General features: G+C 37.9%; 2 protein-coding genes across 5 annotated transcripts; one reads left to right on the top strand and one right to left on the bottom strand.

The window, feature by feature from the left end:
• Positions 1-274: 274 nt before the first annotated feature.
• Positions 275-12,346, bottom strand: LOC121957136 (5-hydroxytryptamine receptor 3A-like). 3 transcript variants are annotated; one of them, XM_088069227.1, is made up of 10 exons: positions 12,291-12,346; positions 11,563-11,629; positions 5,259-5,404; positions 4,752-4,796; positions 4,563-4,669; positions 4,319-4,488; positions 2,529-2,644; positions 1,602-1,812; positions 1,356-1,514; positions 275-821 (listed from the first exon to the last, which is right to left on the bottom strand). In XM_088069227.1, the coding sequence occupies exons 2-10, from the start codon at positions 11,579-11,581 to the stop codon at positions 565-567; spliced, it is 1,230 nt and encodes a 409-aa protein (XP_087925353.1). In that variant the 5' UTR covers positions 11,582-11,629; positions 12,291-12,346; the 3' UTR covers positions 275-564. The 3 variants fall into 3 exon arrangements, with proteins under 3 accessions (XP_087925353.1, XP_042361592.1, XP_087925352.1); XM_042505658.2 differs by lacking the exons at positions 11,563-11,629; positions 12,291-12,346 and adding an exon at positions 6,851-7,009; XM_088069226.1 differs by lacking the exons at positions 11,563-11,629; positions 12,291-12,346 and adding an exon at positions 5,523-6,097.
• Positions 7,195-13,795, top strand: LOC121957214 (inward rectifier potassium channel 16-like). Of its 2 annotated transcripts, none has more exons than XM_088069229.1 (2): positions 7,195-7,326; positions 12,345-13,795. In XM_088069229.1, exon 2 carries the CDS (start codon positions 12,371-12,373, stop codon positions 13,517-13,519), a length of 1,149 nt encoding a protein of 382 aa, XP_087925355.1. In that variant the 5' UTR covers positions 7,195-7,326; positions 12,345-12,370; the 3' UTR covers positions 13,520-13,795. The 2 variants fall into 2 exon arrangements, with proteins under 2 accessions (XP_087925355.1, XP_042361680.2); XM_042505746.2 differs by lacking the exon at positions 7,195-7,326 and adding an exon at positions 8,539-8,840 and having other exon boundaries at positions 12,345-13,794.
• The last annotated feature ends 1,099 nt before the right edge of the window (positions 13,796-14,894 follow it).

Raw genomic sequence — 14,894 nt, 5'->3', positions numbered from 1 at the left:
CAACCACAGGGTGGCAACAAAGGAACACATGTGTTCAGCAGATTCTGTCCCATACACAGTTTCATTTCTTTTCCTTGCATTTAATATACTTATATATTTGTTGATGTATTATAATACAAGCATTTATTTAATTGATTAAAATTCCTAAAGAATCCTATACACACACACACACACACACACACACACACACACACACACACACACACACACACACACACACACACACACACACACACACACACACACACACACACACACCATGTGACCAAAATGATATTAGAAGTGAAGGACGAAATTCCTTTATTTGTTAGATTTCCATAAATATGCCAACATGCATCTTTATTAGACAAGAGATTAACTACAAGTACAAATCAGCGCTGAAGTATTTTACATAGTATAGAGAATCTATCATATTTAACATATTAAAGTGTCAAGTTATGTAACAAATGTAATGTGTGCTGAGACCTACATTAGTCTTTGAATTTGTATGTTGAATTTAAATTCATGAGATCGTATGTTTCCCAGCTCAGTTTAGCTGTTTGTACAGTAATGGCATGCTTTTTATTAGTACCAGAAGTCAAAATGGTTGACTGTACATTTATAGTGTACCATCACAGTAGTCATAGCAAGAAAATAGATGGTGCCAAAAATTAAATAGAGCCAGAAATATATCTTATCCAGTTTGTTGGCCAATGTCTGGTGTCTCTCACTTTCCAGTGTATTTGCTTCAAGAGCTTCAAGGAAGTTCACCACTTTTCTGAGCATTCGACTGTCCTCCTCGGCCCCGTTCATCTGAACGACACTAATGTCAGCTTTGCTCTCTGTAGGGATTGAAGTCACAATCAGGGCAGGTTATACAGTGTTATCAAAAATCTGTATTAGCAACAAAACACCCAACTCAGTTTTAACAAGTATTGCAATACCGCCTCAACACATGCTGTATTCGTTTAACCATTTAAAACCTGAGCAATATGACTTGATTTCTTTCAAAAACACAGGAAGAAGTCAATGAGCAACTAAAGAAGAAATAACCGAAAATTAGAAAAAAAATAGTGGAAAGTTCAATAAAATTACCTGAAAGAGAAAGTACAAAATGAACAAGGCAAACAAACTTGTAGAAAATTTAATATTTAATTATAATAATTAAAAAAATATAATTTTCCCTAGATTTTTTTCCCCTAGACTTTTCCCCTAGTTAAAAAAAACATTGCCATTTCTCCCATGTTTTTGAATGAAATAACATCAATCCTCTCATGGTTCAAAGGGTTAAATACTGTTGAAAGGCATCTGAAAGTAGCACAAGGCAAGTGATGTCACTCCATGTTTCAAATGGTTTACAGTCAAATCTTCCTCACCCTCGTCATCTGTCTTTTCTTTTTTTCCTGTTTTTCCTTGGACGGAGTGTTTGGAGCAACAGGAGAAAATGAAGCTGCCATCTTTGGCCAGCCGTGTCAGCACCATGGACACCAGCATGCTCAGCACCAAGAGGACCAGACAGACACAGAAGTGGGGTCCTGTAGTGAAGACAAAAAACGATTTAGTGACTCAAACGTATGCTGTTCATGTATCTGGTGTGTGAGTGTGTTTGCGAGCGAACTGACGGATGATGGGGCTGCATTGGCTGTCTCCGGGGAGCTGGTCATTGAGGATGATGAGGAACATGGTGAAGCTGAGCACCAGTGTGACCTTGAAAGAATTGCGTTCTCCGCCTCCCAGCGGTAGAGAGAAGCTGACAACATCAGCCAAGACGATCAGTATGGTGGGCAGCAGTAATGTTATGAAGGGGTTGGTATATTTGATGCTCAATCCCACCTGAAGAGTAAGCCAGATGTAATTGCATAGTATATAGAAAATGCGTTTTCATTGTTTTTCAGAACGCAAAGCTTAATTACTTGTGGACAGAGAAAATGGTAGATCATTAATTTTCTTTTTTTTTTAATTTTTAACCAGTGTCTCTGTATTTTCTTCATAAATCAATTGGTGTTTTTCTAAGATATGTCTGAAAATAGTGAAAAAAGATTCACTACAACTTTCCGGAGCCTAAGTGATTTAGTGAAATTGTGTGATTTTTCCAATCAACAGTCTAACACAAGATATTAAATTCACAGTCATTTATCAACATAAAGCGCTTTTAACTGTTTGAAACCTGAGCAAATTGGCTTGCTGTCTTTTAAAAACATAGGAAGAAGGTATTGGGCAATTTAAACAGAAAAAAATCTTTCCCACATGTTTGAGATAAAGCAAACCAATGTGCTCAGTGTAAAAAGATTTAAATACTTCGTGTCTGAATGTAACACAAGAAAAATGATTTATGTCCAGGTTTCAAAGGGTTAATATCAAAACAGTTGCAGATTCATTTTCTGTTGATCAAAATATTGATTACCTAACCATTAATTAAGATTTAACGCCATTAGATATGTCGCAATCACACAGGTCAGCTGTTGTTTATTTAAAGTGAAATACCAAACATAATAACTACCCATAATAAACAGGTTATAAATGACTGTTCTGCACATTCATTATCTTACCAGGATGTAATTGCGGTCTTCTCTCTGATTCAAGAGGTCAACACCGTAAGTTTCCCAATCTCCATGGGTCCCATCCACCATCCTCAAATCGTCAAAGTTTAGCAGTGTGCCACACCCTGAATGAAACAAAGTTTTTTTTTTTAAAAGATTCACCATGGATGGTTAAAAAACTAAAAAGGACCTCCACACAATGCAACTCACCATCAACAGGTGAGCTAAGCTAACACTGACTACTGTAGCATTGAGCAAAGATGGTAAGTGAACCACAGAGGCCTGGTAAACTCACTTCTTTCTTTCTTTCTTTCTTTCTTTCTAACTCCACACCCATAGATTATTTTAATTTTAAAATTTTCAGTTGTCGGGCTATACTGAGTTTGATATCACCAGAAGCAGTTTCAGACTTTCGGCCAACACCAACTAGTGTCAAGGCCCAACCTATTTAACAGAATATATGTTGACATCGTATGTTTCTGCAAAACACAGATATGTTTCTTATGACGGAGGTATGTGGACCCTTAATGTTTTTATTGACATTTCTTTATGTTTCAGTTTTCAATTAGATCTTGTGAAAACACTGTTGTTAACATGTGGGTAGTTTTATACACAAAAACAACATAGTGTTAAAAAAAAACATGTTTCAGTTTAAAATACCAGGTTTGGCTGCTACAGACACGGCTGGAAAGGTCCTAAAATCATGTTAGAAAATTCGCTTTTGTCAACACTCTCCCATACCTAAAGGACAGAGCAGGTTGATTGCTACTGACTTCAAAACAACTTCTTTGACTGACCCCAAATGATGAATATTTCCATTTTTAAGGTTGCATTTTTAAACACATCTTTAACATAAAACATCTTTAATCATAAAATGGCTGCAGTGCTACTCCAAAACTTTGTGATAAGATTTAGACAACAAAAGTATGTTGTTAGGTTAAGGAAAAAACATCATGGTTTGGTACTAAATAAGAACGTTTGTCAGTAATGTTACATAACAAAAGTAAAGTTCATAGATTATATGGTCACATACACTGTCACTATAGAATGCCACACAACAGCATATGAGGCTACTTTGTAAAATAAGTCAGCATTGACTTCCATACATGAACACTGGTCTCCTGGCTAAAAGTCCTGTGTTTGTTTGACCTATTCACCATTCCTCCTGACCACATCACGATATTTGCACAACATTGTGTGGACTCTGTCGCTTTTTATGTTACATCACTTCTTCCTCTGCTCCTGTAATAATTACTATGGCCACTATAGTGTTGATCTTAAACAGTGATTGGCTGACGCCTGCTGCTTAGCAGCCATCTTGCCTAGATGTCCCACTATCCACAAACACAACCCCCCTCCTCTTACTGATGATGGATTCAGCTCATATGCATGTGATCTGAACTATATCATACGTATGGAACATACAAATATAACACATGCGTGGTTTGCAAAACCATACAATGCCAACACTTTACTCTAGCAAACGACCTGCAAAGCCTTGTCTACTGTAACTATTTATAGGGCTCTATCCCCAAACATCTCTCTCTAATCTACATCAAAGTCTTCAGTAAATAAAAATCCTTTGCATTGCTATCATCTGTAAACAGATGGCAGCACAGATGATGTGTAAAACTGGTGGAAATGTGGATTTGACATGGTAATGTTAGAATTTGCCACAAAAAAGCTGCCTGTAACATTTTGGCAGGCAATATACAATTGCAAACTCAGAATTTGTTTGACCCTGAGAATAAAATGTGTTTGTGTTCATTTTACACTGTAGGACACATTTTTAAACTCACCATCCTTGGTCCAGGTTTGGATCGCGACAGGGCATGCATCACTAGCGAAGGGATAGTTGAACAGGTTGACTTCACAGTTCACCTCAGCAGTAAGGATCACACTGTGCTTCACTGTGCCATTACTGTTCACCAGCAGATCACGCGAGCTGTGCTTCATAGTTGTTGTTATTCTACACAGGTGATAGACAACAGAGCGATATCAAGAAGTCCTTGCATTGAATTTGTGATAGATTATATAACTTACCCATTTGTCACATGGAGCTCAGGGGTCCAGACTTTATTTACTGGCAGGGCCACATGATCATATGGGTAAACTGACGTGTTCCAACCCAACTCAGGATCTTCCCATACCTGCGGTTTCAAATCAAAGTTAATGTCAGTGAAACATACTCTTTGTTTATTTTTGCCCATTTTAGGTGTATTGAAAGCTTACAAGTGAAGCTTGCAGACGACTATTCAGACGGAGATTCTTTGTGTCCTTTGAAACACAAACAAACAGTGAAAATGGTTAGGCAAAGTGTCAACACTACTGCACTGTAACAACAAACCTTTTTTTTTCTTTAACTGTCCTCTCAAATTCAATAAACTTAACATTACAATGCAACCTTGGCACTAACTTTAAGTTAAAACAAACAGTTTCATTTTACAGCAAGGCGAACGGGTGAGAATTAATTTGTATCCTTGTGACTCAAAATACTGAATAACATTTTGTAACACTTCCTGTATGTTTTTTTTACCTGATCAAATTCTCAACACATCTTCAGCAGGTTTACAAAAAACCTCGGAAATAATAACACCAACATTATAATTTTAATAATTTGTTTTTGGAAAGATGTGAGCATTGTAAAAGCAAATAAATAAATAAATAAATAAATGAACAAATAATAATAATAATAATTTTAATTTGGTTTCAATATAAAATGTATAACACAGTACTTACAACTGACAGAGTCTGGTATTCAATGAAAGGCACATTAATCTTTTGGGTGCAGTTGTCATACTGAGGCTGAGACTGATAGTTTTTTTTGATTAACATTTCAGCCAGACATCTGCGTTTTGTGCATGTGGCGTCAGCAGGTCCACATCCTGAAATTGGAGATAAACGTCAGCCAAAGACTTGAATATTTTCAGCAATACTTCTACCAATCTGCTCCTTCCTTCTAACACTTTGTTTTTTTTCTTGTGAGATGCGAGTTACACTTACCGACAATAAGTAAACTCAAGATGAAGACTGCCTTCCACAGGCTGAGGGTAGAAAATCTCAACATTTCTGACTATTTGACTTCATGTAATCCTGATGGACTGACTGCTGTGTGCCTTCCCTTTATGTTTCAGTCTGACATGGCACTTAAATAGGCCTGAATGTGACGTTTAACTACAACACGACATAGGAACACTACAAGACAATATAACTGAACCACAATGGTGTGTAAGAAAATACCATCCACTGAGCACTCAGAGCATCCCTCGGTGATCCTGTGCAAACAGTCCAGACACGAGAACAATTACTCACACTGTCTGTTTACCTGCCAGGGGACACATGTAGCCCCAGCTGCCATTTGTTATTATAGCTGGCCATGCTACTCTGCATTACAATGGGCCTGTGGCAGTCAGACAGCACGGTAAGCTGCAGCAAACATTAATGGAGACATGAGTTAACCCGAGAGTCTCCCAGTCATGGATACAGGACAAAGACTGTGGTTTCAGTGCGGTCGAGGAGCGGCATGTCTTTGTTTTGACAGCTGGATGATGAATAAGGTTGTGTTTTTTACTTTTTTTACACTATGACTAAGAAGCTCATTAGGTTATATAAGGCTAATTATAATCTTCATTTAAATTATACTGCACTCCCACAACATTAATCTATATATTTCATGTAATGGGGATTCAAGATTCAAGAAGGTTTATTGTCTTTCCAAAATATGAGGTTCATGAGATGGAAGGAAATTAGGTATTGAAGTCCTGGTAAGGCAACAATAAAATAGGGCACTAAAAACTAAAAACAGCAGAAACAACAAATAAATACAATGAAATAAAGCAATTTTCTAAGATTAATAAAACAGTAGTTTAGGATTAGCAAGGATGAAAACAGTTCAAATTTGCAAATGCATGAATAAATATAAGTATAAATATATTCAATTGATATTTCTCAGAGTTCAGATGGACTGTAACTTAATTTCCTACATACAATTCCTTTCACACTACTAACTAATGAGCTGCTGTATTTGTATAAATAATTTGGGAAACGATCTTATTTACAATCTTAACTTTTTCCTAAAGTACTGTTTAGATTAACTTAACAGATGTGTAGTCAAAATGAAGGCCAAGTTTGAAGATGGGTGGTCCAAGCAAGGGGGACAGAGGTAGGGCGGTAGGTATGTCAAAGAGCCAATGGCGCCTCCACTTTACACCCCTGGCCCACATTTCTTTTCGGTCATATAACGCTACATGCCAGCATGAGTAATCACAATGCAAGATGGTCTTGTCTTTTATATTTTGAGTGTGTTATACTTTATTCAAAGTCAGGCTTACTGTCACTGTCTTGGGTAGCAGACTTGGACCCAACTGCAGACAACAAAAGAAGCAGCTGGATGAATTTAAATACTTATTTAAAAAAGTCCAAAAATCAGGCAGGTGAAAGCAGGCTGGCACAGGTAACAGACCTCCAAACCAAAAATGAAGAAGTACTGACAAAGACAGGGGAGACACTGATTGTGGAATTGGGAACAGGTGAGTTGACTGCAGGACAAGTGAGGGACAGGTGAAACAAATCAGGGCGGAGCAGAAAATCTATATTGGCGGGAAAACACAAGGCCAGGAAGTGATCTAAAAAAAGAGATGTAAGTGAGAAAATAAAACAGGAAACACTAAGCATGACTGAAGAATAGAATAAAACAAAGGAAAAATATGACTTCAAAAAGGAGATCAGGGCAGATCATGACGCTTTAGCTAAGTTTGTGCTGAAAGTAACTTGTCCACCCTGCATGTTGGTAAGGACAATTTTAAAGGTATGTAAAGGTTTGTATAAAACAAAGACGGATTTCGATTCTTTTCCTGTTTTCAGCTGGAGCTATTAGTGTGTCTTAACTTTAAACAGTTTTAATGATTTTAAACCCGTCGTACAATCTGTAAAATAGTGATGTGTGAACATTTTGTCTGTGTAAATCTTTCTTTTTTTCATGGATTATTGGGCCGTTTTGAAACAGGTGCTTTATCTTGAATCTGCTGCATATGTGTCATACCTGACTGACCTGATTATTATCAGTCACTGCTGAGGTTATCATCTTCTGGTCTCAAGTATGTTGGATAAACAACAGACGTCACACTTTCAAAAGCTCTCCATGCTGCTCAGTGATCGTTTTCTACAATAAATCTCTGCCTTTCCTCTCAGGATAGAGGAATTAAAAGTGATTATTTTATACCAAGACATTGCTGCTTTTTCAGCGGGCATTGTGCCACCAAAACTGGGTATTTTCAGCCTAAACATGATGTTTTCCTATCCATGAAAAAGTGTTTTTTGTGTGCACAAAGAGGCCTTTGTGCCTTTGTGTTTAGCTTCATGTTGCTGTAATGTGAATTGGATCTTCTGAAATGGTGGATGTTGTCTCAAGTGTCATCTGGTGCAGGACACTTAAATAAATAAATAATCTACTGTGCTGTACTTTCACATTTTATGGCATCATAACATAGTGCAGTGAAGGAAGTAATAATATTTTCTTTCTCTTCGTGTTTTCACGCTTGTTCGTTTCCCGTAAATGACAGACAGATGAACTGATCTTTGCAGGTTATCTTTCAGAGGAATGTCTCTTATCTCTGTCTTCACACATCATCCTAAACAGCCAATATGTGATGAATCAGGTCGGTTTCATAGGGAAGGAGACGGTCATGTTCTATTTTTAAAAACACAACAAGGTTGTTTAGGTGTCGTCAACCTCTTTGTAACAGCTTTGGATTTTCTTATGGCTGCAATAAATGTGCTCTAAAAGTTAAGTGTGTCCCGGCGGCTTAGTTGTGATCTCTCTTGTCTTATCAGAACCAAATTGAGGACAACTGAGACAAAGCAAATCCTTGTGCCAATGACAGTGTCTCTACCTGATGGAGCAAAGGTTAACTTTCTGTCTAATGAATCATGGAAATCCAAAGGGAAATGACTCAAATATACATAGCAGCAAAAATAACTTCATCAATATTTCTCTGCCTTTATCATTTTGTAGAAGATTATGCAATTTCTATTTCATCATCTAGAAGCAAACAGTCAGAGGACACTTGATGTTCTTGTCCAGAGGAGCCTCTAAAATATTCCATAGGTCATAAATTCCTCCAGATTGTCCAATAAGGTTTCAGAGGGACGTGCTGTGATATCAGAGCAAAATGGGACTTTGCCTCAGGACCAGGTCGGCCCTCAACACTCTGCGACCGGCAAACTCAGAGGTTACTTCAAGAGTGGCAACACATCGTTCAATGCTTGGCAGAACTGATGGGCTTATGTGACACCTGACAAACTTTAACTACTACTCTGCAAGTAAGTAGAATATCAAAAAATAAGTTTTGCATAGAGTAATAAACAAGAATTCTGATATAAATAAAGTTTTCTTTTTTTTCTGAGGAGGAATCCAAATTAGCCTTGTCTTTCTAAAAACTGTTGTAGATAATGTAACTCATATATTTTACAGTAATCACAAATGCAGCTGTATAAGTGCAAAATTTACACAGGATAATACCTCAAAATGTAAGTAGGGTCATACTGGCAAGGAAGGAAATAATTAACCACAATTTCTAATAATAATTAGACATCATCAAGTAACTTGTGGGTAAACAAATACCAGAAGTTACGTATGGCCATAAAAGATAACATGGCATGGGAAAAAGTAATCATTTTTCATTTTTTATATTTCAGTTTGTATTTTTTTTACTGTATAATATTTGAGAATTGATCTAACCTCATATAACAATCTGGAATCATGACATTTCATTCAGAATTTAAACTCAAGCTTATCTGGCCAGTGTGCACAAATATAGCGCAGACTGTAATGTCAGCAGCCTAGAGCGTCTTACAGAAAGATAAAATAGGGTCAAGCATAAATGAAATAAAATTTGTAAAAAAAAAAAAAGGTGAAGAAATAGAAAAATAGAGACTGGCAAACACATAAAGTTGATATAGACAGAATAATCCATTTGTAAATAGTCATGCTTTTTCTTAAATATGTGAAGAGGGCTTTATATTTCTCACATACAGGTAAAGTTGATATAGGCAGAATAATATTGTGACATTGCCATGCTGAAGAAGGGTGTCTCGCCCTAAACGCCTTGTGTGGCAATATTAAAAAAATGAATAAATTGGAGGCCTGTCCAACATTGGCTAGTCTTGGTAATATTCCCTGCCCGTTTTGTATCTGTGTCATTAATGGAGGGTGGGCAGGTGGGCCCCACTGACCTTTTTCCTTGACCTGATTGTCCTGTCACCTGTTTTTGTCCTCCTCTGCAGACTCAGTAGTTTCTGTGTAGAAATCAACTGTCTGAAACTAAGTGACACTGCAGCTCATGAGGCAAGGACTCGCTCACTTATAACATGTTGACTTGTTATCTCACTATTTTTTTGAAATACTTTACTTATACTAAAGTCTACTTATTTATCAAAAACCATCACTGCCTGCTGCAAAATGGTTGTGGCATATAGTCAATGCAAAATAAGTTAGTAGGCTGATGTGCTGTGTATAATAGAGATGTTATGTTTGAGTTCTTTTTCTCCTGTCTTATATCATTATTTTATGTTTGTGTTATGAATATTTTTGCTCTTTAGCAGTTTTAAATCTAAAGGTCTTATGCATGACGGTGCATATTTCCACAATGTTTGACTTTTTCAGTCTCTAAGTATTTTGCTATAAGTGCACATGGCACTACTACAACTCTTGAGAAGCCAAGTATCATCAAGTATCATAAACTGAGATAAACATCAGCTACGTGTTCTCAGGTGACTCAATTAAGCAATAAAAACTAAATAAAAGTTTGACAGACTTCTTGGCAGGAAGGACATTGCTCAAAAAACATATTGATCGGTGAGTTACTTGATAGCGTGCCTTTCATCAGTGTCAAGTCAAGCCGCTGTCAGACAACAGAAGTACAGTATATGAAAGTGATAACAATGTCCTGACTTTGTTGTATGTTATGTGTGACTGAAAAGAAGTCGAGGTGGTTAAACTTTGACATCTGAGGAAACATTTGTAGGTGAAAGCTGTTAGAGGATAATAATTTACCCTGATGAGGACAGAAATAGAGGTTGAGGTTTTGGTTAATTAGCCGAGACATACTTTCTTAGGATGTGTGGAGTAGTGACATATATACATACATAAATACTGAAAACCATTATTAACATAAAGAACTTTTGTGGAAACTGACACAAAACGCTTTGGTCAGAAGACTGCTGTTTACTATCGTTCTGGGTCACATCTGGAAGGGAACAGACTTTGCCAAAACTCAAAAAAAAAAAAAAAAAAGGATAAGCCAAACTGATTAAAAGGAGGTTCTTTCCTGTAGTGACTAGATTTCCCTGATCTTGTCAGTTAATCTTGTCAGATGGTCATTGCTTAATCTATCTCTCGTATGTTGTAAAGCCCTCCACAGCTAATTATGATTTGTGACACTGGACTTTAAAAATCAAATTGCAATTGAATTGAAATTACTATTTATATAGCTCTTTGAGGCATGCTTTGTGATGGGGCTACAATATACTTTGACTTGGTTTATCTGTGCAGCAATTTGGGTTGTGTTTGGGTAGGAAATGTGCTATATAAATAAATTTGCCTTCCCTTGCCTATGTATTTATACACCTATGTATCTATATATATACAGTATATACTCACTGAACAAAGTCAGGAAGGTCTTTTGTAATGGAGTAGTCAGTGCCTTCCTCTCTCTAAGGTGTCTCAGGCTCAAAACGAAAAAAAAGTCAAAAGCATGTACGCGAAATTAAATAAAATTTGGAGAAAACATACATGCATGTAATGTCAACAATGTCTACAAATACTTGATGACCTTTAATTACAAAACCAAAATCCCAAAAGCAACCTGAGTTGTGAAGGAAAAAGACACAATTTTAAGTTTGAAGGTTTGTAAAACTGGCATTAAAATGATTCAATCTAACATACAGACTATATTAAGTTGAGTATATTTCCTATAAATTCCCTAAAATGCAGTGCAGCATCATGTGACAAACATGTAATATGACGGTAGAGAGCAAACATTACCAAAAGAAGTAGACGACATACTAGAGCATCCAGTTAGGAGAGATCCCAGTTTAGGCAGCCATCAAACCTGTGAGACAAGGACAAAAAGGAAGAAACACACAGGTTTTAGATGACTGAATTGGCAACATAACACTCGAAAAAGTAATTCTACCTATGACAAACACCTAAATAGATGCATAATTGCAGGGGAAGAATTCAAATGTATTGATTTAGATAAACATTTTAAGTTGTAAACATTATTTTGTTAAGTTGTATTAATGTAACCATGTTGATAATTGCATCAACTCAATACTGTGTGCAATTTTAGCTCAGATTTCTGTGTAAATGGATTGAAAACAAAATTCAAGTTGAAGTAACCCTGCTGAAATTACGTGGACAATTTAACTAATCTTCTTCTTCCTGTTATTATTATTATGTTTGTAACAAGCTGAATGAAAAGAATTCTATGCACGATTACATTTGGTTTTAAAGCAAAGTGTTTACAGAGAGCCTTTAGCTGATTTGGACAGTGTCCAGACTGTAATGGAACTTGTGGTAAATAATCAACTCGTAAGAAACTCGTGCTCTTGAAGTACAATTTTCACACCCAGAGCTCAAGTCATTTGCTGATAGCCGGAGGCGCAGAGTGACCGAGGCTGCTTGCTCAAACATGAAGGGTTCAGCTCAACAAACAAGTCTTAGAACCTTTTACATTTTAGCCATATGTAATGAGTAAAATGACGCCCCACCTGCCAATGATCATCCTAACGTGCATTTTCCATCTCATCTCTGCACTCCTGCAGGAGACTGAAAGGCAGCTTTGGTCATAATGGGCACAGAAAGAGGCGAGCAGGTCGTCATCGATACCCACTACACTACAGTCCACACACTGGGAACGCAGAATGAGGGCAAACGGCTGCGCTACATGCAGAAAGATGGCAGGTTCCCTGTGGTTTTCGAGAAGGCCCCCGGACAGTGGAGCCCGTACCTGATGGACATCTTCACCACGCTTGTCGAGATCCGCTGGAGGGTCATGCTGCTCGTCTTTTCCCTCTCTTACATTCTCTCTTGGCTGTTTTTTGGTCTCTGTTATTGGCTCATTGCATACGTACACGGGGATGTTGATGATTTAGATAACTCACCGTGTGTGGAAAATGTGCGAGGCTTCACTGCGGCCTTCCTGTTCTCAATGGAGACCCAGGCGACTATTGGCTACGGTTTCAGGGGGATGACTGAGAACTGCATGGTGGCCATAATTGTGGTGACGGTTCAAGATGTATTTAGCTGCCTCATTGACACCATTGTCATCGGTATCATTGTTGCTAAAATGGCATCCGCTCGTAAGAGAGCTCAGACGGTTGGTTTCAGTAGCTGTGCGGTGGTCAACCTGCGAGATGGAGTTCTGTGTCTGTCGTGGCGAGTTGGAGATTTTAGGGGAAATCACATTCTAGAGGGAGTCGCCAGGGCCATGTTAGTCCGCTATGTGAAACAGCCACCTGGGACTGTTGTGCTGTCATACGAGGACCTGCAAATCCAGAATCGAGACATCGTCCTTGCCACACCAGCCACCATCATCCACAAGCTGGAGCCTGGCAGTCCGCTGTACAGTCTGGGCCCCGACGACCTGCTGGGGGACGACTTTGAGCTGGTGGTTTCTTTCACCTACACCGGTGACTCGACGGGAATGCTCCACCAGACGAGAACCTGCTACACACCAGCAGACATCAGATGGGGCCAGCGCTTCCAGGACATGTTGAAATTGGGCAAGAGGCACTACAAGGTGGACTACGCTCTGTTCAATGAGACCACGTGGATGCCGGTGCCCCAGCTCAGTGCCGAGGAGTTTGACAGGAGGGGACGTCCTGCAGAGGGGGGTCAGAGCCATGGTCCTCTCTTTGCATCCATCACAAGAAATGGACATGCTTGCAAGGTGAATCCCAACATCACTGAAGAGGTGATGCAGCAAACCTGTTTGTAGAGTAACACAGAGTGGGCGTGAGATGGACAGTGCGATTAAAGGATGTGCTCTTGTAAATATATTTATATGTAACTTTAGTGTTTACAACCTGTTTTTTATATGCATTAAATGAAGAAAATCCATAAATGTAATACAAATAAAAGTTGTAAAACTCTGAAACATGAACTATTGTAATAATCATTCTTTTGGGTATTTTGTAATTATTATTTTACTTGATAGATGTAATTTGTAAAAATAAAATAAAATAAAATAAAATTCAAGAGCTTGTATTTGTACATTTCAAATACTAAAAATACATTGTGTAATATGTCATTTTATTCTCAAATAAGATCCAGTATTATCCCCAGCCACAGCAACTGGCCCAATCATATTGTTTGACTATATGCAATTTAATAATGTGACATGTCCTGTCAGGTCCAGCAATATGCTCAACTACTGCAGTACATTTGAGTTCCTTTAGACTGCAATGTTAGGGGATAAAGGAGAATACTTTATTTTGTATGTTAATGTTTGGTAGTGGGTGAAAGGGAGGGAAAGTGCTTCTCTTTTTCTTTTTCTTTTTTTTGTTGCTATTTTGTACTGTAAAAAAGTCTTCTGTAATCACACTGTTTTGCATCTTTTGATGGTAAATTTTAAATTCTAGAAATATTCTTTCCCCACTGAACTTACATTTACTGCGATTGAAAAAGGCATATTCGGCATGCGGAGTCTTTTTTGGCCCAAATGTTCAGCCCCCCCAGCTGCATTTCAGTTGGCTGTTAACTCAGTCAGTAGTCGCTTTGACAGAAATCACCCATCATGCACTCCTGAATCATTATTTTTTGCTATTTTCAATTTGAACAAGTTAATCTTTGATGTATTTGTACCCACCTCTTGTAATTTCAGCCTTATCCAAAGACAAAACAGTGATGGCAGCGCTTCTGTCAGTTTTTTTCTCTTTGTAGCTCTACACTGCCACCCTGTGTTTACTGACTGCACTCAATACCTCTAAAGCAGTGATTGCTCTTAGGAAAGTCACAGATTTCACAATAAGGTAAGCATTCTCCACATTTCCCTGAATATCTTTAATTCTAAGACAGAAAAGGACAAACAATTGTGTTTTAAGAAGTCCAACTGTAGTTAATGATTTGACTAATTAAAAATATTACATACTGTTTTGCCGCAACTCTGGAGATGTTTGTTTCCTATTCAGCGTCATGTTTCATCGTCTCTTGGAGAAAAAGAGTGGTTCGACTTCTTTTGACATCCACTTAGACAGATAATGAAAAACCCTCCATGCGGAGCTCAGAGCCTCAAACCGGCGCTGTAGCTTGTTATTGGCCGCCGCGGGGCAGCAGGGGCGGGGCTAGGCACACGTGTTTTTAAAGTCTGTCTT

The sequence above is a fragment of the Plectropomus leopardus genome, chromosome 18 (genome assembly GCF_026936395.1).
Source record: "Plectropomus leopardus strain MGB_pleo_1.0 chromosome 18, ASM2693639v1, whole genome shotgun sequence".
In the NCBI taxonomy this organism is placed as follows: domain Eukaryota; kingdom Metazoa; phylum Chordata; class Actinopteri; order Perciformes; family Serranidae; genus Plectropomus; species Plectropomus leopardus.
Note: the sequence above shows the minus strand (reverse complement) of the source record. Positions and strands in the feature narration are given on the sequence as shown.

Excerpts from the sequence above, each read along its gene's own strand:
- LOC121957136 (XM_088069226.1), bottom strand. The coding sequence starts at position 5,586 with ATGTTGAGATTTTCTACCCTCAGCCTGTGGAAGGCAGTCTTCATCTTG. Across the intron at positions 2,645-4,318 it reads CCAAACCTGGACCAAGGATG|GGTGTGGCACACTGCTAAAC; the intron begins GTGAGTTTAAAA and ends TGTTTCATTCAG. Across the intron at positions 1,813-2,528 it reads AAGACCGCAATTACATCCTG|GTGGGATTGAGCATCAAATA; the intron begins GTAAGATAATGA and ends CTTACTCTTCAG.
- LOC121957214 (XM_088069229.1), top strand. The coding sequence starts at position 12,371 with ATGGGCACAGAAAGAGGCGAGCAGGTCGTCATCGATACCCACTACACT.